Raw genomic sequence first — 27,439 nt, 5'->3', positions numbered from 1 at the left:
TGCTTTGAGATTAGCAGAAAATTAGGCCTCCATTGACATCAGCAAATTTCAGGCATAACGTCCCATTCCCCGCATACTGGAAATTTCTGCTACTTGAAACTTTTAAAGAAAATCTTTGGGCGTCATTCTCCGACCCCCCGCCGGGTCGGAGAATGGCCGTTGGCCGCCGTGAATCCCGCCCCCGCCCCCGCCGAAGTCTCCGCTCCCGGAGATTGGGCGGGGGCGGGAATCCAGCCGCGCCGGTTGGCGGGACCCCCCGCTGGATTCTCCGGCCCGGATGGGCCGAAGTCCCGCCCAGAAACTGCCTGTCCCGCCGACGTAAATCAAACCTGGTATTTACCGGCGGGACCAGGCAGCGTGGGCGGGCTCCGGGGTCCTGGGGGGGGGCGCGGGGCGATCTGACCCCGGGGGGTGCCCCCACGGTGGCCTGGCCCGCGATCGGGGCCCACCGATCCGCGGGCGGGCCTGTGCCGTGGGGGCACTCTTTCCCTTCCGCCTCCGCTACGGCCTCCACCATGGCGGAGGCGGAAGAGACTCTCCCCACTGCGCATGCGCGGGAAACTTTCGGCGGCCGCTGACGCTCGCGCGCATGCGCGGGGAAACTGACAGCGGCCGCTGACGCTCCCGCGCATGCGCCGCATTTCCGCGCCAGCTGGCGGGGCAACAAACGCCATTTCCGCCAGCTGGCGGGGCGGAAATCCCTCCGGCGTCGGCCTAGCCCCTCAATGTTGGGGCTAGGCCGCCAAAGATGCGGAGACTTCCGCACCTTTTTGCCGGCGCGATGCCCGTCTGATTTGCGCCAGCTTTGGCGCCAGTCGGCGGGCATCCCGCCGTTGGGGGAGAATTTCGCCCTTTGTGTCAGAGGTTGGACGAGTGAAGCATTTTGTTGCCATTTGCTCCAATATTTTAGCTTCAGGCAAGCCTTTATTGTAGCAATACCACTGAAATGTGATATTTCCTCCAACGTTTGAGGCAGGGGTTCAGCAGTCAGTCATTCTTTCTGGTAGTTGGGCTTTTAAAATTTTTTGCTTCAGATGTTCGGATGCCAGTCGAGGCTGACCAACTTTTAAAAAGTGATATGAATTTCCCAGTAACCAATGCAAAGAATCACATGTCAAGGTTTCATGTTTTAAAAAAAAATACTGTAACTAACCAAACTAAAAGCAACATTGATCACATTTCATAGGCACCTACAAGTACAGAAGAGGCAGATACTTAATACTCTAAGAAAAAGGCATTCCTTATTAATTTCTTAAAATTAGCAAAAGCTCCACGTCACGTTTGTTCATTACACCTCACTATCAGCAGAAATGTAATGTACAGACAGGAGAAATGTGAGATAATTGCCCTATTCTCCCTTCATCAATGACCACAGCAAGATGTATTTCAGAGAATGTGTTTTAACCCCTTTAGTACTGTGACTTTTAAGAACAGGAACAAATCAGGCCTTTAAATAAAAAATAGATTGAAACAAATGTGCACACTTGCAGATGCAAAAGAAAAGATTATTTCAGAAGATGTAGCATGCATTTAGATTTCTGAATAGAAGAGACCTTTTGATTCTTCATCAGTTCCTAAGGAGGTAGTTGAAATGTTGTGGCCCTGAAAGATTCTCTTTTTGTTCACTGAATAAAAAATGGAGGTGGAAGGATTCTGGTTTTTCTGATCAACGTTGTGGTTGAGCCTCATAGTGAAGATCTATTTCTTCAGGCAAAACAAATTAGCCCCACATCTCTGCATGTGGGTGAGTTTCGAGGCAAGGTTCTCCTTTTTGCTGGATGATATGGCTTTGTTCTATGATCTCAGATTGACTTCTCTGGGATCATCTTGGAATGATTTTGCTATCTCAAGCCGGGTTCGGTCATGTGACTGCATCATCAATACTCTCATCCATACAAATGATTTGATGGTATAAGTCAGTGTCACGCAAGGGAGGGAATGAATGATGACCATTCCAACCTTCATATGATTAGGCTGTTTCATTCACACCCATGTCTGTTCGATTTCAAGTTTGCAGATGGTGGGCAGGATTCTCCGAGCCGAAATTGCGATCGGCGCGGGGGCGGAGAATGGGTGTCAAACCCGAAATCCGGTCCGACGCTGCTCCTGCGATTCTTCCTTCCCCGGAGAATTGCACCCGAGCGCGGTCTACGCGGCGCGGGTCGGGGGCCATTGAATCCATGGTGATTCTCCGACGTAAACTGGTCGAGTTCCCGACGGCATGGTTCTAACCAGGTTTTGCCTGTCGGGAACGGCCAGTGGCGGCTGCGGAGTCTGTCCGCGGCTGCCCTGGTGGGGAGCGGGGGATCCTTCACCGGGGAGGGCCTCACAGACAGCCAGGCTATCAATCGGGGGCCACTGATCCGCGGGTGTGCGTGATCTCGGGAGGGGGGGCCGCATCTTGTTGGTGCTGGTCCGCCATGTCGCGTGGGCCGGCCGTCGCTGTGCGCATGCGCGGACCCCCGACTGAAAGTGCAGGGCCCCGTATCGGCAGCTGGAGCTGTGAGGACTACTCCGGGGCCCTGCTAGCCCCCTTCAGATAGGAGAATCACTCTGAACTTTCTTCAAGAAAGTCCAGAATGAAACTCCCGTGTTTTGACGCTGGAGTGGGGACATAGCCCCATTATTGGAGAATCCCACCCAGTAAGTTTAAGGTGACTGTTGAATTCCATTTTCTATAAACATCTAGTCAATAGTAATTGATAATTCCTCCAAGTGATCTGCTACAGCCTAATCTATCTTTCAATGGATTGTTGACCAAAAGATCATTTACATTTTAATAATTTCCAGAGACATATGCATACATGAGTTGCCCTCGTGTGTCCAGAAACTGCAAAGGGTCAGTTTTGTTAAGGTAAATTGTCCATATTGTATGCTTTTTAAAAGGTAAAAATGTTCATTGTTTTCCTACATTCATGGGCATATGATGCAAGTGTAGTAGTAGTCTTGTATATCAAGTCTTGAGTTCCTCCTGGCTTTAATAGGATCCTGGCAAGCAGATGAATATTCCATCACAGTGGTGAGGAGGCTTTGCGAGGATGGGCTTTCAAGGTGGGATTGTTATTGAATGCTAATGGGATGCGGTAGCTCTTTTGTTGGAGTAGGTCATTGCCTCGCACTTGAGTCTTGGGTAGCATATGCACATATCAGCCCAGGTTTTTCTACCTATTGACATGGATTGCTTCACCATATCTAAGGACGTCTGAATGGAGTGAAGCATGGTGCAATTATCAGTGAACATTCCCCCTTGTGAAAGAAATGCTTGCATTTATAGAGCGCCTTGTAATTTTTGAAATGTAGTCATTGCTGTACTATAGGAAATGCTGCAACCAAGTTGTACATAGCTATTTCTCACAAATAACATTCTGATACTAACCAGGGTTTTTTTGTTGAGGGATAGGACATTCAGGACATGGGAAATAACTTCCCTTCTTTGCTTTGAAATAGTGGCATTATACTGTTGACTGTATGTAATGTAAGTGAAGATAATTGGTCCTTCAGTCCTGCTCTGATGAACCCACCTGTAACAATATGCTGGGGCTGAGATGATTTGCTTCTAACAACCAAAATTATCTTCTTTTGTTTCAAGTATGACGGCGACAGTAGTGTCCTCCCCAGCAACTGCTGCTGATTTTGGTTTTTCTCTCTCATTATCTTTCTATTGCAACAACATAGAACCCTCGTTATTGACATGACTACTATGGAGGACACTAGTGTTAGTCAAAACCGAGCAATGGATTTGATCCTTTTATTTTGTGGCGAGTTAAAGTATATACGAGTGTTGCAGTCAGATTCAGTCCGTACTTAAAGCAGAATTTTGGCAGTAGCATCTAAAGTTGTTGCAATGTTCCATGTTGATGGTATATATCTACAGTTAAAATTAATTTCCCTTCCCTCCCTCCCATCTTTAACTCTGAAGAGTTTTGCTGTTAATACTTCACAAAGTGGCTTGCAAATTGCTTTATTGCTCAGCTGAGTATAGCTATCATTTGCATTATCATATTCTATTGTTCTGATTCTGTTTCAATCCAACCCACTTGCGTTAATGAAAATCTTGTGTACCTACTTACTATTCATTGGTGTGTCAGTTCTAAATAATTAGTGTGTTTGGAAAGAATTGTTTTTATGGCAAGAATTCCTATTCTTGGGCAGTCCCTCGGGGTTGAGGATGATTTGCTTCCACTCTGGTTTGGTTGATTTTGAGATGGTTGATTAATTTGTGATCTGCAGGCACTGCCACGTGTGGAGCAGGTGGTATTTGGAGATTGGTTGATGAGTTGTTGGGCGGTTTGTGCACTGTCCGATGCCTTGACTTTGACTACACATTTTTGGTGAAGCTTCTCGATGTGTTTTAATGTCTTCTTGAATTAATCTCTTCCATTTTGTTCAGACACAAGCCAAGGGCTTGCATGAGACTGCAGGGTTGTTTGAACTCTTCAGGGCTGATCTAAGGGCATCCCTAAAATGATCCGGTTGTCCTACGAGTCTTGTGCCACAACCAAGTTCTGAGTAAAGCATTTATTTTGGGAATCTGGCATAAAGCATACAAACGACATTCCTGTCCAGCAGAGTTGGTTTTGAGTGAATAGAGCCTTGATGCTTGGTATGTTGGCCTGGGAGAGAAGGTTGCTGTTGAGCCGTCACCTTTCCTGCCACTGAATTTGGAGGAATTTCCAAAGACACTGCTGGAACATCGACAGTGTTTTGAGGTGCCTGCTCTAGGTTGTCAAAGTCTCCAAAGCAGATAGAAGCACAGGGATCACTGCTGTCTGGTAAACCATGACCTGAAGTCTTTGTTTTATGATTCCCATCTTCCGATAATCTTATTCTCTGTCAGTCAAAGGCTCAGCCTATACATTGGAGTCAGTGATAAATTTTGTCGTCTATGGCTGCCTTCATCAAGAAGAGACTCCCAAGATATGGGAATTGTCTCCATTTTCCAGGACCTCATCTGATCTTAATTGATTGGGAGAGGTGCCTTGCTGTGGAAGCTGGTTGGACAAGGACCTTAGTTTCCCGGATGTTGGGTAAAAGGTCATTTTCTCATATGCTTTGGAGAAGGAGATGACAATGGCGCAGAGCTCTGTTCCTGAGTGTGCGCACAAAAATGGGGCAACTGCATACTGGAGCTCAATTACTGAAGTTGTATGGCAAGTTCACAGGAGCTTGCCTTCGGGTTAACTAGTTCATAATGTTTTGTAAATGGATTATCTTGCCCTGGTCCATTGAACTCTTGAATTGGGGCAGAAGATAAGTACCTGATGGCATTGTCACAGTCATTGTAAATGTACCAGGAGTTGTATAGACACTGAAAAAGACAATTAATTCCTATCATTATCCTACCAGTGATAAGTAGGTTATCAGGATTTGAATAAATAATTTGGGTTTACACTTGGATACAGTACTGAGGGAGTGCTGCATTGTCTGAAGTCCTGGCATTAAATAATGCATTTTTTTGGTGGATATTGAAGAAAATCCGAAAACTCTTCAGCACCCTTTTGCATTCAAGACAGATTAAACTGGTCATTTTTCATTCTGCAGTCCGTGACTAGTTTGACCAGGTTCTGCTTTGCCTTGAATGCATGAACGTCTCTTCCTACTTCCCCATACCCTCTTCGTTATATTCCTGCCTCCCCGAACAGGCGCCGGAATGTGGCGACCAAGGGCTTTGCACAGTAACTTAATTGGAAGCCTACTTGTGACAATAAGCGATTTTCATTTCATTTCATTATTCAAGTACACACCACTGTTGGAATTAAATGAAACTCCAGGGTTAATTTTGCACATCTAGGGCGAAATTCTCCCCCAACGGCGGGATGCCCGCCGACTGGCGCCAAAGCTGGCGCAAATCAGACGGGCATCGCGCCGGCAAAAAGGTGCGGAAGTCTCCGCATCTTTGGCGGCCTAGCCCCAACATTGAGGGGCTAGGCCGACGCCGGAGGGATTTCCGCCCCGCCAGCTGGCGGAAATGGCGTTTGTTGCCCCGCCAGCTGGCGCGGAAATGCGGCGCATGCGCGGGAGCGTCAGCGGCCGCCGAAAGTTTCCCGCGCATGCGCAGTGGGGAGAGTCTCTTCCGCCTCCGCCATGGTGGAGGCCGTAGCGGAGGCGGAAGGGAAAGAGTGCCCCCACGGCACAGGCCCGCCCGCGGATCGGTGGGCCCCGATCGCGGGCCAGGCCACCGTGGGGGCACCCCCCGGGGTCAGATCGCCCCGCGCCCCCCCCCAGGACCCCGGAGCCCGCCCACGCCGCCTGGTCCCGCCGGTAAATACCAGGTTTGATTTACGCCGGCGGGACAGGCAGTTTCTGGGCGGGACTTCGGCCCATCCGGGCCGGAGAATCCAGCGGGGGGTCCCGCCAACCGGCGCGGCTGGATTCCCGCCCCCGCCCAATCTCCGGGAGCGGAGACTTCGGCGGGGGCGGGGGCGGGATTCACGGCGGCCAACGGCCATTCTCCGACCCGGCGGGGGGTCGGAGAATGACGCCCCTAATGTGAAGTTTGTTTGAGGCCTTATGAAGCAATTTTCAGTTTTGAGAACACACACTTTGCCACCGCCCACATTGAAGATAGTATAAAAAAAGTTTCTAAGTAGATTGCCATTAAAGAGCATTGCGATGCTTCACAACATTTTAGCAGCATACTTTCACAGCACTGACAGATTTGCGGATACAGATAATCTGTTCACATGTGACAAAATTATCATCATTTTAACTTGGATTGTGCCACATTTTTTAGTTGCCAAGCTTACAATAATTGTATTCATTGCAAAGTTCTCTCTCTTTTTGATATGACTTGACACGTGAATACCCTCTAAAGGAAGCACTGATTAGATTGGAGTTCTCCAAGCTTTTGGCCAATATTTTATGCCTTTACCAGTACTGTTTCTCTGATTGAGAGACCTTGCGCACAGATTGACTGCTGTGTTTCCCTACATAATAGTGACTGCACATTAAAAGTAATTCATTGGCTATGAGCACTTTGGAATGAAGATGAGAGGTGCTGTGTAATTTCACATGCTTTTCACAAAACTGTTTGGTTCATTCAAGGACGCACATTGAAGATATTTTCTTCTCTATTTTCTCCCTTCTTGTGAACAGAACAACTCCTTTGAAAATTTGTTCTGTTTGTGCTAGCATTTTTGTCATGAAAGAGATGGCTAAGTTGGTCAATGGTAGGATATTTAACCATAGGGAGGCATCTCAGTTGGATATGATGTGACCTCTCCTGACGTCTGGACATACATATATATATATATATGTATGTTTCATCAGGCATCATTAGATATTGATCACTAGTAGGAGTGCTACCTCTTTCTTGCACTCACTGGCACTGAAGCCAAGAACACTACCTCAACCACTTCCACAAGAAAGATCATTTGGCTGGGTACTGATCAATAATCAAGCTTTAGCCATATATCCTACTTGTACTTATAAAAGGTAAAGCTGCCATAGTCCCAGATGACCATAGGCTGCTTTCTCCTTTGAGGGGGAGAGCTGACTGGTGGTGATTTAACCTGAGGATCACCACACCTCAGGCGAGGGGCAAGATTGTGAAGGTGGGTCTTCATGAATAACTTTAGCCGGTACGGGAATTGAACCTGCACAGTTGGCCTCACTCTGCATCACAAATCAGCTGTCCAGCCAACTGAGCTAAGCTGATCTACTTCTGCCAGATCAGGGTTAGCATTTTATGTAGACTGATGTCAAACTAGTCAATTTTTTTAGAACGCCGTAATTGTTTCAGTAACTAATATTGCTTACTGAAATCATGCCCCAAAGTCAAATGGCATTGGGATTTAAAATAAAATTATTCTAAACCCTCATTTAGACCATAAGACATAGGAGCGGAAGTAAGGCCATTCGGCCCATCGAGTCCACTCCACCATTCAATCATGGCTGATTTCAACTCCATTTACCCGCTCTCTCTCCATAGCCCTTAATTCCTCGAGAAATCAAGAATTCATCAACTTCTGTCTTAAAGACACTCAACGTCCCGGCCTCCACTGCCCTCTGTGGCAATGAATTCCACAGACCCACCACTCTCTGGCTGAAGAAATTTCTCCTCATCTCTGTACTAAAGTGACCCCCTTTTATTCTAAGGCTGTGCCCCTGGGTCCTAGTCTCCCCTGCTAATGGAAACAACTTCCCTACGTCCACCCTATCTAAGCCATTCATTATCTTGTAAGTTTCTATTAGATCTCCCCTCAACCTCCTAAACTCCAATGAATATAATCCCAGGATCCTCAGACGTTCATCGTATGTTAGGCGTACCATTCCTGGGATCATCCATGTGAATCTCCGCTGGACCCGCTCCAGTGCCAGTATGTCCTTCTTGAGGTGTGGGGCCCAAAATTACTCACAGTATTCTAAATGGGGCCTAACTAGTGCTTTATAAAGTTTCAGAAGTACATTCCTGCTTTTATATTCCAAGCCTCTTGAGATAAATGACAACATTGCATTTGCTTTCTTAATTACAGAATCAACCTGCAAGTTTACCGTTAGAGAATCCTGGACTAGGACTCCCAAGTCCCTTTGCACTTCAGCATTATAAATTTTGTCACCGTTTAGAAAATAGTCCATGCCTCTATTCTTTTTTCCAAAGGCAAGACCTCTCAATTGCCCACGTTGAATTTCATCAGCCATTTCTTGGACCACTCTCCTAAACTGTCTAAATCTTTCTGCAGCCTCCCCACCTCCTACTACCTGCCCCTCCACCTATCTTTGTATCATCGGCAAACTTAGCCAAAATGCCCCCAGTCCCGTCATCTAGATCATTAATATATAAAGAGAACAGCTGTAGCCCCAACACTGAACCCAGCGGGACACCACTCGTTACTGGTTGCCATCCCGAAAAAGAACCGTTTATCCCAACTCTCTGCCTTCTGCCTGACAGCCAATCGTCAATCCATGTTATTACCTTGCCTCGAATACCATGGGCCCTTATTTTACTCCGCAGTCTCCCGTGAGGCACCTTATCAAAGGCCTTTTGGAAGTCTAGATAGATAACACCCATTGGCTCTCCTTGGTCTAACCTATTTGTTATCTCTTCAAAGAACTCTAACAGGTTTGTCAGGCACGACCTCCCCTTGCTAAATCCATGCTGACTTGTCCTAATCCGACCCTGCACTTCGAGAATTTAGAAATCTCATCCTTAACGATGGATTCTAGAATCTTGCCAACAATCGAGGTTAGGCTAATTGGCCTATAATTTTCCATCTTTTTTTGCTTGTTCCCTTCTTGAACAGGAGGGTTACAGCAGCGATTTTCCAATCCTCTGGGACTTTCCCTGACTCCAGTGACTTTTGAAAGATCATAACTAACGCCTCCACTATTTCTTCAGCTATCTCCTATAGAACTCTAGGATGTAGCCCATCTGGGCTCAGAGATTTATCAATTTTTAGACCTCTTAGTTTCTCTAGCACTTTGTCCTTGTGATGGCTACCACATTCAACTGTGCCCCCTGACTCTCCTGAATTGTTGGGATATTACTCATGTCTTCTACTGTGAAGACTGACGCAAAGTACTTATTTAGTTCCTCAGCTATTTCCTTGTCTCCCATCACTAGATTACCAGCGTCATTTTGGAGCAGCCCAATGTCTACTTTTGCCTCCCGTTTGTTTTTAATGTATTTAAAGAAACTTTTACTATCATTCCTAATGTTACTGGCTAGTCTACCTTAACGATGAGGTAAATGTAAGGCAGTGATGCCACCACTTGTGATATTGCTTCACCATTTTATTTGTAAATTAACTTATTATGGGATGGGAGTGAGGTCAATTTTCAGTTTGGCCATTATTTGCAGTGTGTGTTAGAAAATAATTTAAACAAATATTGAAAATGTTAGAAATACGCCTTAAACTAGTCCATATATGAAAAGACAAAAGAATGGTTAATGTTTCTGGTATAACCTTTGATGGACCTGTTTTCTGAAGAGGGGTTTTATCCAAAATCATAACTCATCCAAAACCATAACTGTTTCCAGGTTTTGTTTGATTCTCAGCATTTGTAGGTTTTTCTTGCAAGGTAATCTTCAAATGCAAAATCTGTACACTTGTGCTTGCATTGTGCTTTAATTTAAAATGGGAATGACTGAGGCAGTGGGGTGTGGTTGCGAGCTCGGCTTGAACACATAATTTTGGGTGGAATTCCACTACAGTTTGGCGTGAATTCTGCACAATTAAACTGAGTTACTGGCCTGGATTTTAGCTCCTGAGGTGGGTATGCAGAGCCAGGAAATCTGGAAAAGTGTCCCAAATGGCGGGATCTTCATTGCAGGGATGGTGGAACATTAACTACTCAGACCCACTGATGGCAGATGCAGATCGGGCAGTATAAAAAGCTGACCTTAGTCCCCTTGGACTTAGTGCGAGGTTCTCTAGACTTTATCCCTCCATCCACTCCCCATGCCCATACATGCCAACCGATAACACTTGTAGCTCCTATGCAACGTAGTGCCAACTCATCCTTTGTCCTTACACCTTTCATATCTACTCGACCAGTATCCACCATGGCCAGAACTTGGGAGCCATGTTGAGGTTAAATAGATTGCTGCATTTCTATTACAGGCTTCACTATAAGGTCCCATTCATGAAAACCAATTCAATACATTTGAATCCCCTCCAGCACTTGGTTCATTACAAATCAAACATTTGTGTTCATTACCCCACGTCAACGACGGCTAATCCTTTTAGTGCCTCCTTGAGCTGTCAATCAAAGCCCCCATTGTGATAATGATAGATCATGTCAAGTATTAATAACATTAAAATAATAGCATTATGGGTATGTTATAGAAACATGGAAACCAATAGCAGCAGGAGGAGGCCATTCGGCCCTTCAAGCCCGCTCCGCCATTCATTATGATCATGGCTGATCATCCAACTCAATAGCCTAATCCCCCCTTTCCCCCATATCCTTTGATGCTCTTTGCCCTAAGTGTTATATCTAACTGCTTCTTGAAATGTTAAAGAAACACACAATGTCAGCAAACCATTATTGAAAGTACTAGAAGACATTCTAGTAGGACTATACTAGTCCAACTCTCAGACATAACCAGGCAGCTCTTTTCTTTAAATATTAAATGACAAGCAATTTAACTAACTTGACAGTTCTAGCTGCCCTTCAAGTGCATTTATGTTTAATGTTGAAATTCATGATTCGGATACTTCAGGATTAGTATCTTGCCGCAGCGAGAAATGGGGTTTACTTGAATTTAGCACTTCCAGATCTGGGGCCCACCCGCCCTTTCTGGATATGCCATGGACTCTTTACAACTGTAAAAATCCAGTCTGCTGTTAAGGTAGATGTTGAACTAACACCCGGGTGTATTGCTGTAGGATAACTTGAAAGGTAATGAAAGGCACAAAAGCATTTTCCCATTCTTTCTGAGAGACTTGTCAGTCAGTTACAAATATACACATTTACAGTCAATGTTGTGAAATTAAAGGAGCTAGGTCGGGGGCGGGTGTCAACAGAACTGCTGGGGGGGGGGGGGGGTGCGGTTGCTTTTGAGTGGGATGTCCAAGGGCTCATTGTTACTGCATATGGAACCACACCTTGGCTGGCATTAGGGTGGGCTAGTATTGGGGGAACAAGTGGAATTATAAGGAGGTATTAGGCTGCACCGGGGGACGAGGCAGGGGTGTCCACTCTCCCCACTGTTGTTTGCCTTGGCTAGAGAGCCACTGGTGATGGAGCTGAGAGCATCTAAGGACTGGCAGGTGATAGAACAGGGGGGGGGGGGGGGGGGGGCGGGCACAGGGTCTCTCTATACGCAGACGACCTGCTTTTGTATATTTCTGACGCGCTGTTGTGGGGGGGGGGGGATTGGAGAGATTATCGGGATCCTAGAGGAATTCGGCTGGTTTTCGGGGTATAAATTGAATATGGGTAAGAGCGAGGTCTTTCCGATTCAAACACTGGGACAGGAGAGGAGATTGGGGGAGATGCCGTTCAAGGTGGCTGGAGGGAGCTTTCGGTATTTGGGCATCAAGGTGGAGTGGGAACAGCTGCACAAGCTAAATCTGGCTCGGTTGGAGGAGCAGATGAAGGGGGACTTCAGAAGATGGGATATGCTCTCGCTGTCACTGGTGGGGAGGGTGCAGACACTGAAGGTGATGGTTCTCCCGAGGTTTTTGTTTTGTATTTCAGTGCCTGCCTATTTCTATCCCCAAGGCTTTCTTTAAGAGGGTGAATGTGGCGATTTCAGGGATTGTGTGGGCGGGTAAAACCCAGCGGGTTAAGAAGCTGCTGGAACGGGATTGAGGGGAGGGGGGGGGGGCTGGCCCTATCGAATTTTATAAACTACCACTGGGTGGCGAACATAGCAATACTCAGGAAGTGGGTAGTTGGGGACGGGTTGGAATGGGAGTAGGTGGAGGCGGCCTCATGTAGGCGCACAAATTTAGGGGCACTGTTTATGGCACCTCTGCCGTTCTCGTCGGCTCAGTACTCCACAAACCCGGTAGTAGTGGCTGCCCCGAGGGTGTGGGACAGTGGCAGGAGCAGATGGGGGCATCAGTATGGGCACCAATTTGTGGTAACCATGGGTTTGCACCAGGGGGGCTGGATGGGGAGGTTTGGGGGGCTGGGATCGAGCGATTTAGGGACTTGTTTATAGATGGGGGCTTTCCATGTTTGGAGGAGTTTGAGCTGCCCGGTGCAAATGGGTTCCGTCATTTGCAGGCGAGGGACTTTGCGCGGGTGTGCGGAGGTAGGTTTTGACCTTTCCGCACCTGCCACCCCAGGGAATACAGGACAAGGTAGTATCGAAAACGGGAGTGGGTGAGGGGAAGGTCTCGGAAATTTATAAAGAGCTCATGGAATGGAAGGAAGCTTCGATAGGGAAGGTTAAGCATAAGTGGGAGGAAGAACTGGGCAGGGAATTGGAGGCGGGGTTGTGGGAGGATATCCTGAGTAGAGTCAACACATCCTTGTCATATGCCAGGCTTAGTCTGTTACAATTCAAGGTGGTCCACAGGGCGCATATGACTGTGGCTCGAATGTGTGGCTCGAATGAGCAGGTTCTTTGAAGGGGTGGAGGACCAGGTGCGGGCGCTGTGCGGGTGGGCCTGCAAATCATTTCTATATGTTTTGGGCATGTCCAAGGCTTAGGGGATTTTGGCTGGGATTTGCCGATGTCATGTCAAAGTGTTGAAGATACGGGTGGTTCAGAGTCCAGAGGTTGCGGTTTTTGGTGTGCCGGACGACCCGAGAGTCCAGGGGGCGACAGAGGCTGATGTTTTGGCCTTTGCCTCTCTGGTAGCCCGGAGACGGATCTTATTGGCCTGGAGGGACTCGGAACGCCTGTATGGGTTAGCGACGTGGCTGGGTTTCTCAGGCTTGAGAAGATCAAGTTCGCCCTGAGGGGATCGATGCTAAGGTTTGCCCGGAGTGGCAGCCGTTTATCAACTTCTTTGGGGAAAATTAGGCTGTCAGTAGAGATGGCAGGGGGGGGGGGGGGGGGGGGGGGGGTTAATGGGAAAGAGGGAGGCATGGGGGTTGGTTGAGGTGGGAAATAGTAGGAATGGGGGATTGGGGAAATGCGTATGTAAACCATGTGGCTGGGTTTGGTTGTTGGTTGGTTGGGTATTATTTACTTTGTTTTTTTTATCCTCTTGAAAATTGTTAAAATTATCTGTGTCTTAAAAATATTTTAAAAAGAAAATACTGACGTTTGCACCATGTGGTGAAAGTGCAATTGTACTATTTGAAAGGGCACTATATGAATTCAAAAAGAGAACTTCTGTTCAGTTTGGTCTCATTGTGTTGGCGTTGACCAAGATTTGAATTTTTCTCAGGAATATCATGAAACATGAAAACATGTGTAATATAATTCGCTATGTTGTAATGTATTTCCCTATTCACTGAATGTTTGACAACTGAATGCTGAATTTTTTTTTTTTGTCATTAATCAATTATCATCTTCTTATCCAGACAGAAATAGCGAAACGGCTGAATACGATTTGTGCACAAGTGATTCCCTTTCTGTCTCAGGAAGTAAGTGAACCCGTTAGACCATTCAGTTAACTTACATTTATGTTCTGTGTTTGTAAGTTAGTTAGCATTAGTGATGAATATTGTGAGTTTATGTTACTGTTTTGGGAAGGCGTATTTTCAAACGCAAGTTATAACCTAATGTGCTGAATATTGTAGTTCATGCCCTAAGTTGAGGTGGAAAACTTTGACTTTGTTTTAAATGAGTTTTCCTCCTAACTATTGAAACATGACATTTCATCATGTTTTCATTTAATTTATAAACAATTTTGCAAGGAAAATGATGGTAATTATTTACGATCCTAATCCAGGGCCCAAAACTAACTCCTGTTGAGAACTATTTGTACCCTTGAACAAATTTACCCTCCCCAACAATCACATGTGGGGTGCATTTTCTGGTGTGGTGTGAGTATACAGACCAATCCCACGTTGATTCCTGGTCTGTGCTGAATTAATTGATCTCAACCAGGATATTGGTCCAGTGCTACAATAGGCCTTAAAATCTCTTTTGCTTTGTGATGGGCTGTTCAGTGAATGAGTGATGCAAAAGAGACGAGCCAGGATTCTTACTGCTGAACATCATCCAGTGATCTCTGCTGGGTCTGTGTGGTTGTTGAATGATGGTGCAACCTGGTTTAGTTAAGACCTCTGCTTACACTTATTGTTGAGGCTCACACAGACAGAATGAACATTGTGCTGAGGTTTCTCTTAAGCGCATCTATGGTGCTGCACGCTGGCATTAATGTGCAGCACTGCACAACTTCCAATTTTTTTCTGGTTAATGTTTGATCTACACATTTCCACTTTAGTACAGCATTAGTATAATGATAAATGAAACAAACAATATATATTTCCGATTTTAAATGCAGTAGGATTTAGTTATGAAGATTAGTGATTTAACACAAGAATCTTCTTTCTGTGAATGAGCATCAACAACAGGTGGCACAGGCTGTGGAACGTGCAAAGCAAGTGACCATGGCAGAGTTGAACAGCATCATCGGGGTACGTGGGCTTCCCAGTCTGCCTCTTACAGTGTGTATACCCATCTTATTCACTTTTATTTGTATATTTTTGTGTGTTGGTGCTTTCGGGTAATATGCTTTTTTTATGTACTTGAGAACAGATACAGCTTCATTCCTTAAAGTATCAAGACTTCATATCAGATTTTGTCCTAGATACTGTGAATGGAAATGTGTGACTAATGTTCAGTATTTGTATTTTCTAATGGACTTCCGAATTTAACCAGTCAATATGCTTGTTGACCAAGTTATTTTCTTGTGTCTCTACTGTATCCTCATGACTGAAGCATTATGTCCAGATTAGCAAACTCACATTTTTGTCAAAAGATCCAAGCAAATACTGGTGTTTCTGCTTTCTTTTCCTTCCCACCTTAATATATCAGCAATCAGAAATGAGTGTTGAAATCTTGATGTTTTCTGTCTTGCTGAAACAATCCACTGTCAGAGGTTGTCCTCTTTTAATTTTCTACACGCATGAGAGGATTTAGCAAATTTAAATTACTCATTTATCAATTTATGTTAATTGCTCGTGTGAAGATGCCCTGCTGATTTTTATAGTTCTCTAAGACACTTTGTAATGATAATTAGACATGCCGTTGTAAGGATTAACTGGCAAAGACCAATGACATCTTTAGACAAAGAGACCAGTTAATCCATCTGGGTTCAAAATTACATTCCGACTGGAGATTGAAAAATAAAAGCTGTGGATTAGTACTGATAAAAAGAATTGGACACAGCTTGAAAAGTTTTCTTTCATCAGTTTTTCAATTGTAGATTTACAGTCAGTTTGCTTCTGATAAACTATTGGCAGTCAATTAGGTGAAATAAACTGGTCGGGTGACCTTCATTTTCTCTTTATTAATTTTGTCCCAAAACAGCATCTATGTGATTTATAGAGTACGTTTATCGTGCTGCTTTACATGTACATGACTATCGAGCCTTGCATAAACATACAATCTCCACACACATTCCACCTACCTTCCTTTCCTGTGCTCTTTTTTCTTTTTCCCTTTCTCTATCCTCATCATCTCCCTTTTAATTTACATCAGTCTCAATTTATTAGAACTACAAGTCTTTTATGTGCTTGCTCCAAACTGATAGGCCCTATATGAAAGTACAGATTCTGTAATAAGAAGTAACTTCTGTTTGCATCCTCCTGATTGCTGTACTTTTAAAGATATGGACAGCTGAGTTCTGGATGAGCTGAAGTGTAGACGTGGAAGTAGGCATTCTTTGTGATGGAGAAATTATGAAGTTAGATACTCAGAACTCTTAACAGAACAAAAAAAATGTGATTAAGCCCGAGATGGTAACCTGCATATTAAGTTTCTGCTGAGGGCCAGAGATGTTGGATTTAGCTGCAGGAAGTTGCTGCTCGTGCATTAGTGGATGTCTAATGATCAATGCCTGACTTAACTGTCACTGTGCAAAATGTTTCTATCCTGATGTGGTGGGACGTAAACAATTGATATGAAAGAACAACTTTCTATAAATCTGTTCAAAAAATAATAATTATCACTGCTACTTCAAAAGTTTGATAAATTGGCAATTTTTTAAAAATCAGGTGCTTGTGCCTAAAAGTACTTAACTGTACCATTTTGGAAGAACAACTCTCTGCAAACATCTCAACATCCATTCTTCCATTTTCTAGACAGAGTACACTGGAGGAGAATTATTTTTAATAGAGAAAAAAGTAAAGTATCCTTCCAAACTCAATTATCAGTGACTATCTAATATTGCCCCCTAATTAAGCACACTTCAGCTTTATAAATTCTGTTCTGCTCTGTTTTTTGTTCTACATCTCTGTCAAAAATCAGATGGCATTTTCATAATTATCCTGTGTAGTACAATTAGATTCATGCTTTGACATATGCATCATTTTGCTTGAAAAGGAACTGGTGTATCCTGACGAACCAGAACAGCATAAAATTGGGTTGACAAATCTCAGGACCTTTGCTCCATCATTGAACATGCAATGTGTCAACCTGTCTCCCAAGGGGAAATAGACAACAGAAGTCTATCTATTTGTATTAACAGCAGCTGCAGTGCAAATAAATGCTGATCCATTTTATGGCAGCTGCCTGCACTGCAAAGGGACATGACCTAGTGTAGAGGACAATGGGGGTCATGCACTAAAAAACACCGATAATTATACTAAGAATAGATGAAGTAAAAGTCCTGGCAAAGTTTTTTCTAGAAAGACCAAAGTTCCTTAGATTAGTAGAAAATCCAAGTTCCCTAAACCATGCTTCCTTTTAGATTGGTTTCATTTGTCTCTCCTGGCAGACTAAGCATTCATTTTGTCGACTTGTTGCTAATGAATTTGATGTGCAGCCAAATCCATAAAAATGTTAATAAGAATTTAATTAGCACTGCTAAGTAAAATTAGGTATCCTTTTCATGATGAAAGAAGATATCACTATTGGATTTGACGGAGGATTAATAGATGTTGGTGTATTTTCCCCTGCCTTCTACCCCCGCGCCTGCCTGTCTGTCTGCTTGCCCCATTTTCTCAGTTGTATTAGCTATCTGTATTGTGATGAGATTCAAAGGACAGAATTAACCTCTTGAGGGTTTATTCTGCAGCATAATCAATCTTCTGAATCATAAATTATCAGACTGAGGGCATGTAATAAGGTCAACATTAAGCGGTTGTGGCAAAATATATATTTTTTCAAAGGATTTGTAAGTACTCTCTCAACAATGCATAATGGTTTGGGAGTGGTGGTGTGGGAGGGGGGAGGAGTGAAGCAAAGGAAAGGAGAAAGAACAAACTGAAGTTTGAAAGTAAATCTGGGCTGGAATGTTCCGTTCAGGAGACTACGTTCTCCCACGGAGATGAATCGCCTCTGATTTGCTCTCGCACAAGTGTGCAAATCAGAGGCAATTCGTTACGACTTGTCGTGAAAATTAATGCATGGTGGGGATTGCGAAGGATTCCGTTGCGAATCCTGCTATCGGGCCACCATTTTGTGCGGCCGGCCTGATCGCAATGTCCGGCAGCTGCCCCCCCTCTCTCCTCCCATGAGAGAATCCTCCATAAGAGAGACCCCTGCCTGGAAGCCCCCAATTACTGAGACTCCTGCCTGGAAGCCCCCCATTACAGAGATCCCTGCCTGGAAGCTAGAGAGACAGTGGGAAAATAAATCACATCTAACCTCAATATTCTCTCTTCTTTTTCTCTTTAGAAAGCACTTAACTGCCTTCGATGTGGTCCAAGAGCTGTCAATCATGGCTAGATGTTATAAACATTGCGGTTAGTTTCACCGCAGGCTACTTGAAATCTACTCCAGCATGAAAGGAAATGAGATTAAATAATCCAGACAGCTGGCTGTGTATGCAAGCTGTTAATCGCAGCCTGATAAAATTAATTTCACATTCGTGCAGATTAAAGATCTGAGGGGTTTAAAACCAGCTGACTAGTTTTCCCTTCCAAGGAATTGACAGGTGCTGCTTTCAATGTCTGAGCCAGCAAGCATATTGCAGACTTTTAAAGCAGTAATTTTTTTTTGCTCTGTCTGGACTTCTCTCCTGCTTCCAGGCAGTGGGGGGCTCCTAGGCAGGGATCTGGGTAATGGAGGGTGGGGGTTTCTGGTGGGGGAAGATAGGCAGGATTTGCATTGTGGAGGGAGTCATCCTCTGATGGACATTGGGGACAACTGCCTAAAAGAGTTACCCTCTTGGCCCACCACGAGGTCCATTAAGCCGGGGTCATGCTAGGACGTATCTGCACCGATACACGCCCATGTGAATCCCAGCCCAGAGGACCGAAGATTCATGCAAGTTTGGAGAAGGCGGTGTCTGGCCCATTAATAGGTTGCAAATGCAGCAATTTGACACATTTGCATCATCTCACTGGCATTGGGCATGAACCTGGATGCTGCCGTAAGCAGGGAACCGGAGCATTGGAATGGGATCAGCGGCCAACACTGGATTCTTCCCCGCATCGGGTGCTCTACCACCGGCAGCGGGCGGTAGAGGTACCAGCCCCGGTTTATTTGGGTTGTTCAATGTAGGATGAATGTTTGAAGAACAAACCGGAGAACTCTTAATAGGTTACCACCTAGACAACTTGCAGTGTGTCTGAGGATAGATGATGTCCAATGGTGAATTATGGTAACTGCCTTAAACAGATTCATAAGCAGTGAAATCTTGGTGCTGGTCAGCCTCCGAAAGAGATTTAGCGGGTAGGATTCTCCATTTCTGAGACTAAGTGTTGACGCCAATGCAGAATTTGTGGACTTTCACGAAAGCAAAACTATTGCCGAACCTGGATCGATTCAGCATCTGTGGAGGGGCTAGCACTGGTGCCACGTGAAACACAATCGATTACAATGAAATTGGGATTTGCCGGGAGATTGACGCTTGGGAGGCTGACGAGTTGCAGCCGCATGTACACATTACAAACCCCACACACACTCATCCCAGCCAACAAGATGGCATTGGTTGTGCTGAAGATCGCCCAAACATTGATGGCTGGGGCCAGAGGTCACCTGGGGGGTGGCCTGGGAGGACACCTATACAACTTTTCAGGAATCACTTAGGCTTTTACAATTCAGCCGAGAGACGTTTTCTGGATCTAATCGACAATTTAGTAGATATACTGAATTTAGTTTTACGTTTTGCAAAGCAGAATTTGAAGTTAAATGTTCTGGGTTGCTATTCTAGGGACAGTCACTAGGATGCCATACCTGTACTGCATCAGTTGGGCAAATAAATATTTAAGTTCACTTAATGCAGAAATCTATAGTGTATAATGATTTGATCGCTGTGCATGTTTAAGTTTTAAATGAAAAAACCCTTCCTTCCAACCACTGACTCAGAACATCTTTTTGTCAAACCATCAACAAAGCAAGGTTTGCATCTCGGCATCTGACCACTCCAGTGCCTTGTGTGTGCAGCATAAAAGTTAGCATAAATTGCCATTTTTGCCTATGATCAGAGCTAGTACTACAACACCACATCCTTTCCAAAAGTGATGCCACAGTATAGACATGAATAGCCTTTTTTCTGAACCTCCAAACAGATGGCTTTAACAGACTATGGTAGTAAGTTCAAGTGGTCTTATTTTGTACTGTTTGCCTGGTAGTTCAAATACAAACTTGCCAGCTGTCTTGAATATTTGAAATCTGAGTACTGTGAACCATTATTTAATTCTGCACCTCCAGTACCTTCAGTAACCTGAATGCTGGTTGGGCAGATTTAATCCTATTATCTACAATTGAATTGGGGTGACAAATTAGCCTAATGCACTTGCTACTTGCTATTTAAAGTTCTGTTCTCCTTCTTGAGTTCTAGTGCTGAAGGGTTATACATCCACATTCTAGCTATTTTTATAAAACCTGTTGTTCATTGCTGTCAGTTCAGCTGCCTGTACATGCATCATCGCTTCTTCCAAAGAAATTGGACACAACACTTGAGTAGTGTAGTGGTAGTAGTAATTGGTAATAGGACAAAGTTGTTACTTGGGTTGCAGTGAACATGGTTCTAATGGCAGGTGTCCAGTTTTTAATTAAGTGCTAATAGGCATGCCTGGTGTACCATAATGTAGACATCAAGTCAAGCTTAGGTCCCCCCCCCCCCCCCTGCTTGTAGCTATCACTAAGGTTCTCAATCAAATTGGGCACAAAGTGAATTATGTTAACTTGCTTTAGAAAGCATATCCTGTAATGCTGGTGTTCCAATATGGATTTTTAAAGAAATCATTTAGATATTGTCATCCCATTCAATTTTGTTTTAGAAGCCATATATATATATATCTATATATATATATATATATTTCAATTAAATTCACAAACTTTTGTGAAAAATATTTGGAAGCAGGTTTTGTGGTCTATTTTGATGCCTTTAGGTTAATGGGCTGTTACTATCATGTGCTATGTTATGTTTTGTACAGCTGCATTGTTTGTGTGAGAAAACGCAGCTCTACATTTTATTACATGTTGCAACCTGATGTTCTGTGTTCGAGATGTAACTGGGTGGAATTTCTACAGTGGGTACAAACAGTGACTTTGGCACAAATTGCATCTGTTTTGAGAAATGTTTCTTCACCAGCCTTCTATTCACTCGTTTGCATAACACCAAAAATTATCCCTGCCGTGAGCCAGCAAAATTGGGCATTAAAATTAGTGATTAACACTGCTGCATCATAGTGCCAGGGATCCGGGTTTGATTCCGACCTTGGGTGACTGTCTGTGTGGAGTTTGCACTTTCTTTCTGTCTCTACATAGGTTTCTCTGGGTGTTCTGGTTTCCTCCCATAGTCCAAAGATGTGCAGGTTACGTGGATTGGCCATGCTAAATTGTCCCATTAAGTGAAAGATGTGGAGGTTAGGTGGGGTTACAGGGATAGGACGGGGTAGTCAGGCTAGGTAGGGTGCTCTTTCAGAGGGTGTGATAATGTTAGATTGTAAAATCAGTCATGTAGCACAAAAATCCTATAATAATAACCCTTGGGCACAAGTCAACATTGTGAAATACCCAGCACTTTAAAAAAAAAACCTCTAAACTTTTTTTAAAAATTGGAGCCCAACATAGTTAAATCCTTTGACAGCTTTGACAATTTTCAATTAGCTTTGACAATTCTTTGACTGCTTGGACAGTTCCAATTAATTTGTTTTTTTTTTAACTTATAATCATGGCTATTTCTAACAGCCCAGAAGGTGTCTTAACTATTCTATGTGTTCCAAAGGACTACTGTACTGCTTCAAAAGGGTACCCTACAAACAATTCACAAGGCTAAGACCTCTTACCTGGTCTAATTTGCGCGCTTTAGGTTTCAGGCACCTAAATCTCACAAGTGGTGGTAGCTGCTGATTTATATGGCCAGCTGTCTCCATGTATCAATAATGTGCTGTTTAGAACCTGCTCCAATTCTCCCTGCGAAAATGCGGGGTTCAGAGACTGAACTTCTGATTGGGCCCCTGCCAGCACTTTTCCACAGAACCTTTCCTCCTTCTGCACAAACATTGAGGCCTCCGTTTGTATTTTCTTGCTCCAGAATTGCAGCTGTAGTCGTAATGGGATTTTTAGAATGATTTGTTATGTTCTAGGTGTAACATAAGCGGCTTCCTTGTGGTGCACTTTACAAAGGAAGGTTCAGACGTGGAGACAACTTCAACACGTTTATTAAACTATTTACACTTCTATTACTCGGGTTCGACACTACTGCTAATCCTACTATAGCTACCCAGACTGACTAACCAGTTGCTACAATCCACGTGGTGGGTGTAATATTGAATCAACCCTGTGTCTCTACTCACTGACTGTCTCCACTGGAAAGAGGCAGATCATGTGTGTGGTGTCCTTTATATATGGGTTGGTGTAATGCCATCTTGTGGTCGTGTCACCTCTGTGTGTATCGTGAATGTCCATTGGTCGTGTCCTATCTAACTGATCTATTGGTTGAGTGTGTGTGTGTGTGATGTTTCTGGTGCTCCCTCTAGTGTCTAACTAGCCTACATGTATTTACATTGATGCACATCACCACATAGAACAAATGTGAAGTTTTTAACTTCAGATTTGGCATCTGCTCAAATAAAGCATATACCTTTTCAAAATAGACTAAGAAGCTCAATGCAATCTTTGTATCTAATCTTTGTGACAACTTTTTATTGGCAGTGTGTGATTGCAACTAACCAAGACTTCAAGTCAAGTAAAAAATCTGTCACCATGTAAATGTAAATCCATTATAGTTAAGGTGATGGAGCAGTAGTGTTTTAGAATTGCTGTGTTAATTCATTTTATTTAAGTAAAAGTTTAACTTCACATTTGTTGCTAAACTTTGCAAAGGGAACTAACTTCTCATTGAAATAACTATTTTGTTTTCTTCTCTCCTCGTTCTTATTTTGCTGGCAAACATATAATGATCTTAATATGGACAGCAACAGCAACTTCAGGCTCAACATCTCTCTCATGGCCATGGACCTCCAGTGCCTCTCACTCCTCACCCTTCAGGACTTCAGCCTCCATCAATCCCCTCACTTGGTAACAGCGCAGGCCTTTTGACTCTATCAAGTGTTTTGGGTGGACAGCCCCACCTTTCTATGAAAGATGATAAGAAGCACCATGAATCGGACCACCACAGAGGTGAGAAGCAAGGCAGGCTTGATTAGAAACTTCTTGTGCATTTCAGTCAGGTCACAGCTAGGTTCATTTTATAGGTTTCAAAATCGATGCAAGATGCAAACAAAACCCCATAATTAGCCAATTGCTTAAACAATCAGTTTTTCTTTTACTCCAAGATTTAACTCAAGTCTGTCATCTTCTGAAATAATTTTTTAATGGTTTTCTGTGATGTATTATTATCCATAATGCAAATGCTACTATTTTGTTGGCTGTCTGCATTAGAATGAGCAGTATTGCAGCATAATTCCTTCTGAAATAGGAACATTGTACACGTTTTCTTTAAACTGGAGGAGATCCTTCCCTAAGTTGGTGCTGGAGGGGCAGTTAGATGATTTGGATCCCACTCCAAACTTGTTTCTCAATGTTATTTGTGCCATCTCACATTAATGCAGCAAATGTTATAATTATATGGGGCAAGGGTGTTGCATTCCACAGCATTCGTGGCAATTGTAATGTTTACTGTCTGTAGACTGATCTCAAGTTTCTTTGGTTGCTCCTGAGTATTTGTCAGAGATCAACGACTGAACAAAGGCCTAAGCCGACAAATAAATAAGATACCATAGCAAAAGAAGTGGTAATACCTGAAAGAGATCAATCCCCTTTACCATATCATTACAATACGGCTGTTCCATTAAAATTGATTCACATGGGGGTGGGGGGGGTGCACGGAGAGAACCTTTCATTCACAGCATTTGAGAATCAGTGCAGCAGCAATTAATTGTATGATTTAGATGGGAATAATATAATGTTGCTTACTCCTGTGCCACATTGTCCTCCTTTTGCCCTTGTTCTTTTGTCCAATTTTTAAGATAGTTAATTTTTAACTCTACTTACTTTCTGCAACAGTTACTATTTGTTCAATAGGGGTATTGATCTGATGTATTGACTAGTTGTTGCACCAGCTTCATTTTAAATTGTGTGGCTTGGATGACTTGGGTAAGAAGTCAAATGTTCTGATGCATACTTGTTGGCATTAGCAACTGCTTTATCTTCTCCTCCCTTGTCCAATTCACTGTCCTAACTGTTAAATTTGCAAAATCAAAACGGGTGAGACAGCAACACTTTGTCTTAAATATAATATTTACAAAAATTGAAGTAATTTCAAGTGTCTTAATCCACATGTTTGTCAGGTAATGTTTGGAACATTTGCCTTAAGTGATATGCTTATAGTTTTTGATTGGAATTGTGCATTGCAAGTATCAGTTTCCCTCGTTTGCACTCCCCACTGCCCATGAGCCCCATGTCCACAGGTTCTGGAGATGGCATGGGTCAAGAATAATTTTGTGATCTTTCAGACCCAACTCACAACTAGGCCTGTTGCATGGAAGATCTGCAACTACTGTAACATGTAAGCAATGATGATTCTTTCCAACAATGGGAAAACAGTACAATCTAATTCAAAGAAAGCAATTATGTACAAAAGTCTGAGATGTGTGAATTATAACAGCAGACCAAGGGATACTAGCCTGGGACCATTCTCTCACTTATCTGCACCGCTCCCCCCACCCCGTCCCCATCAAAAAAAAAAACAGCTATTAGGAAAGTAGAGGGACAGAATGGTGATGACATTCCAAACCTCTTCAAGGATAATTCATCAAAACCAATACAGGATAGGTTGCTTGCCTTTTGGCTCCTTTCTCAAAAAAGCCTTCTGCTACCAGACTGCCTTGCTCCTCTTGATGTGTAGTGTCTCTATGTCTACAACTTACTCAACGTGATGCATAAATGTATGCTCCTTTGAGTACAGTAAATTGCAGTGCATCTTTTTCACCATATATCTATGCAAACTTTCCAGAACCAATAAACTGTTGTTTGAAAGTGAACGTTGCAATTTGAAGTGCAATATTATTTTGTCTTTTTTAAAAGACAGCTTTCGCAAACAAGTGGCGCAAGTTATCTAATCAATGGGATTTTTAAAAATCCAGATAAAGTATCTATCTCCAGTAATGCTCAATGACATTGTCAATAATCAATTTTGTGTTTGTTCTGTCTGTTAATGCAGTTTATTCATTAATTGAGAATAGTCTGAACAGTTGAAATTTAATAGAAATTTATTTCCATCAAAACCTGATTTACAAGATGAATTCTATGATTTTAATGCATGTAATGGCAAGCAGCCATGAGTATGTGTTTTTTGTGCTCTGTATGACGCCAGATTTATGGAAATTGTTTTCTTAAAATCTAGATTTCTTGAACAAACTTCAGTCATGTGCAAACTAAGACATTTTTCCTATTCTGATTAGATCCAAAGCAGTCAAGAAAGCAAACTAAATAGGTCACTTGCAGATTAGCTTAAATAGTCAAGATTGTTATTGCTAAGAGACACTTGCATCATGCAAGATGTCCAACAATGTTGTCATTGTTTTGCCACATAACCTTCCTTGCAGCATGTTTGGTCCTTTTTGTATTGAATATTCAGCATAGCCAGCTACCTGAAAGCCAACATTCTTAATCCCATCATTTTTCTTCTGTTCCCTTACCCCCAATAAGAAATCGGAAACCATGCCAATCTGATATCCTTGTTTCCTTCGTTAACAGCATTGAGAATTGTTGGATTAGGCATTTAAATTTTGTATTATAAAATTTTGTTCTCCTCTTGGTGATGAATGGAATGATGTAAATGGTGTTTTTTTTTAATAGCATGAAATGTCATTTGTGTTGTGTATTGAATAAATTCTGGAAAGATTGTGAGAAAGCACAGTTAATGCATTGGACCAAATATAATGTTAATTACTTCCACTGATCTAAACTAAAACGAACAAAAAAAAAACAAGCTTTGATTATATCTTTCTTTATTCCCCATTCCTAATTTTCTCTCCCTGTCCTTTTTAAGTTTTTTTTTAAATCCAAAAACTGTAAGGCATGTTCATATCGTGATATTGAGATGGGCAGGATATACACTGCAGACATTTTTGTAAAGGCAAAACTGTTTTGAGCCTAAACAGACTTGGCCTGAACTTAAGTGGACCACACTGCAATATTTCAGGCTCAACTAACCATGTACGGTGGATTGTTGCACTAGCAAGAAGAAAATGGGAATGGCTCATATTCCTACTATAGTTTATTCATCTTCTAATTGCTCATACCATTTTTACCACTACTGATAACCAGAAAAGGTTTGAAGGACAAAACATCACCAGGAAACCGTCTATGCTGTTTTATTTTTTTGAAGTGTGTACAAGGAGAGGGGAAAATTAACTTAATATTGCTAGGTTTGCAGATGTAGTCATATTGAATCATTCTGCTCTGTTAAATTGAACAGTTTCTCTTTTTATATAAAAAAAATCTTGTATTAAGATCAATGTGCTGTGAATCCCTTTAATTTAATGAATAAGAATTGCACTTGCTGAACAACTCTTGTTGCCATTTTAATTTAATAACCCAACAGTAATTTATTCTGTCATTGGTTCCAAGGCCAGGGGTTGTATGCAAAGAACTGATGTACCTATAATGTTAAAATACAAGTGGAACTTTTAAAAGAAAATGTATTAGAAATGTGCAATGAATTGAATGAATAAAAGCTGTTGTGAAAGCATCTGTCGGCTTGCGTTCTAATTTTCTTTTTTCTTTGTCTCTTTTTTTGCCTTTGTATCTGAACCACCATATCTATACATTTTGTGGTTACTGTGGAAACAGAGAGGGATCCAGGCACAGTAAGTACTTCTGAATATCCCACTTCCACTTTCTTTTTTTTTAAATGACCAGGCAGTAAGGCAAAATGTTTATCAAATGGGAGCAGGTGAAACATATGAATTGGTTAATTACATTGTCACTTTTTCCCTGCCGTCAAGTAACTAATGCTATCTCTAAGCATTATTGGAGTCCTGTTTATTCTGGATTTTCAGTGACACTAACTGGATGGATACACCCCCCCCCCCCTCTCTCCATTATATATTCCTTTCCTTTCTTAATTATACTAGATTACTGCAGTGCATCAAATTTTATTTGACCAATATGTACCATCACTCCTTCCAATAGTAAAAAGAATTCACTTGGTCATGCTGTGGGTATGTTTCCCATATCTATTATGTTGAGTTTGTACTTTGGAGTGTATAAATTCATGACCAGTTCATGCAAACTCTACAACTCTGTTCATATTTTGCAAACAAACAAATACATTGTTTCGAGTTACACGAGGGTCCATTGGGAATTCAATTCCTGTTTACAGACTATCTCCTTTTCCACCAGTTTGTGAAAGTGCTGGATCAACAACACACTAACTGGAATGGCTGCTGTGTTTTAGTTGAGCCTGTCTGCAAATAACATTGCTGTTTCTGAAGGTTTACCTTGCTGCCAAAAACAAGA

At 42.9% G+C, this 27,439-nt stretch overlaps 1 protein-coding gene across 3 annotated transcripts in view; it reads left to right on the top strand.

Annotated features, from left to right (window-relative positions):
* LOC140429532 (transducin-like enhancer protein 1) overlaps nt 1–27,439 on the top strand; it is a 145,435-nt gene that overhangs the window by 35,680 nt on the left and 82,316 nt on the right. The window contains exons 5-8 of one of the 3 annotated variants that reach the window (XM_072516651.1): nt 13,930–13,992; nt 14,917–14,991; nt 22,891–23,095; nt 26,771–26,787. In XM_072516651.1, coding sequence (XP_072372752.1) covers nt 13,930–13,992; nt 14,917–14,991; nt 22,891–23,095; nt 26,771–26,787 — 360 coding nt within the window. Of the gene's footprint in view, nt 1–13,929; nt 13,993–14,916; nt 15,022–22,890; nt 23,096–26,770; nt 26,788–27,439 lie in introns of all 3 variants that reach the window. The other 2 variants (XM_072516650.1, XM_072516652.1) reach the window with 2 other exon arrangements.

This window comes from Scyliorhinus torazame, chromosome 9 (genome assembly GCF_047496885.1).
Source record: "Scyliorhinus torazame isolate Kashiwa2021f chromosome 9, sScyTor2.1, whole genome shotgun sequence".
Taxonomy (NCBI): Eukaryota; Metazoa; Chordata; class Chondrichthyes; order Carcharhiniformes; family Scyliorhinidae; genus Scyliorhinus; species Scyliorhinus torazame.
Note: the sequence above shows the minus strand (reverse complement) of the source record. Positions and strands in the feature narration are given on the sequence as shown.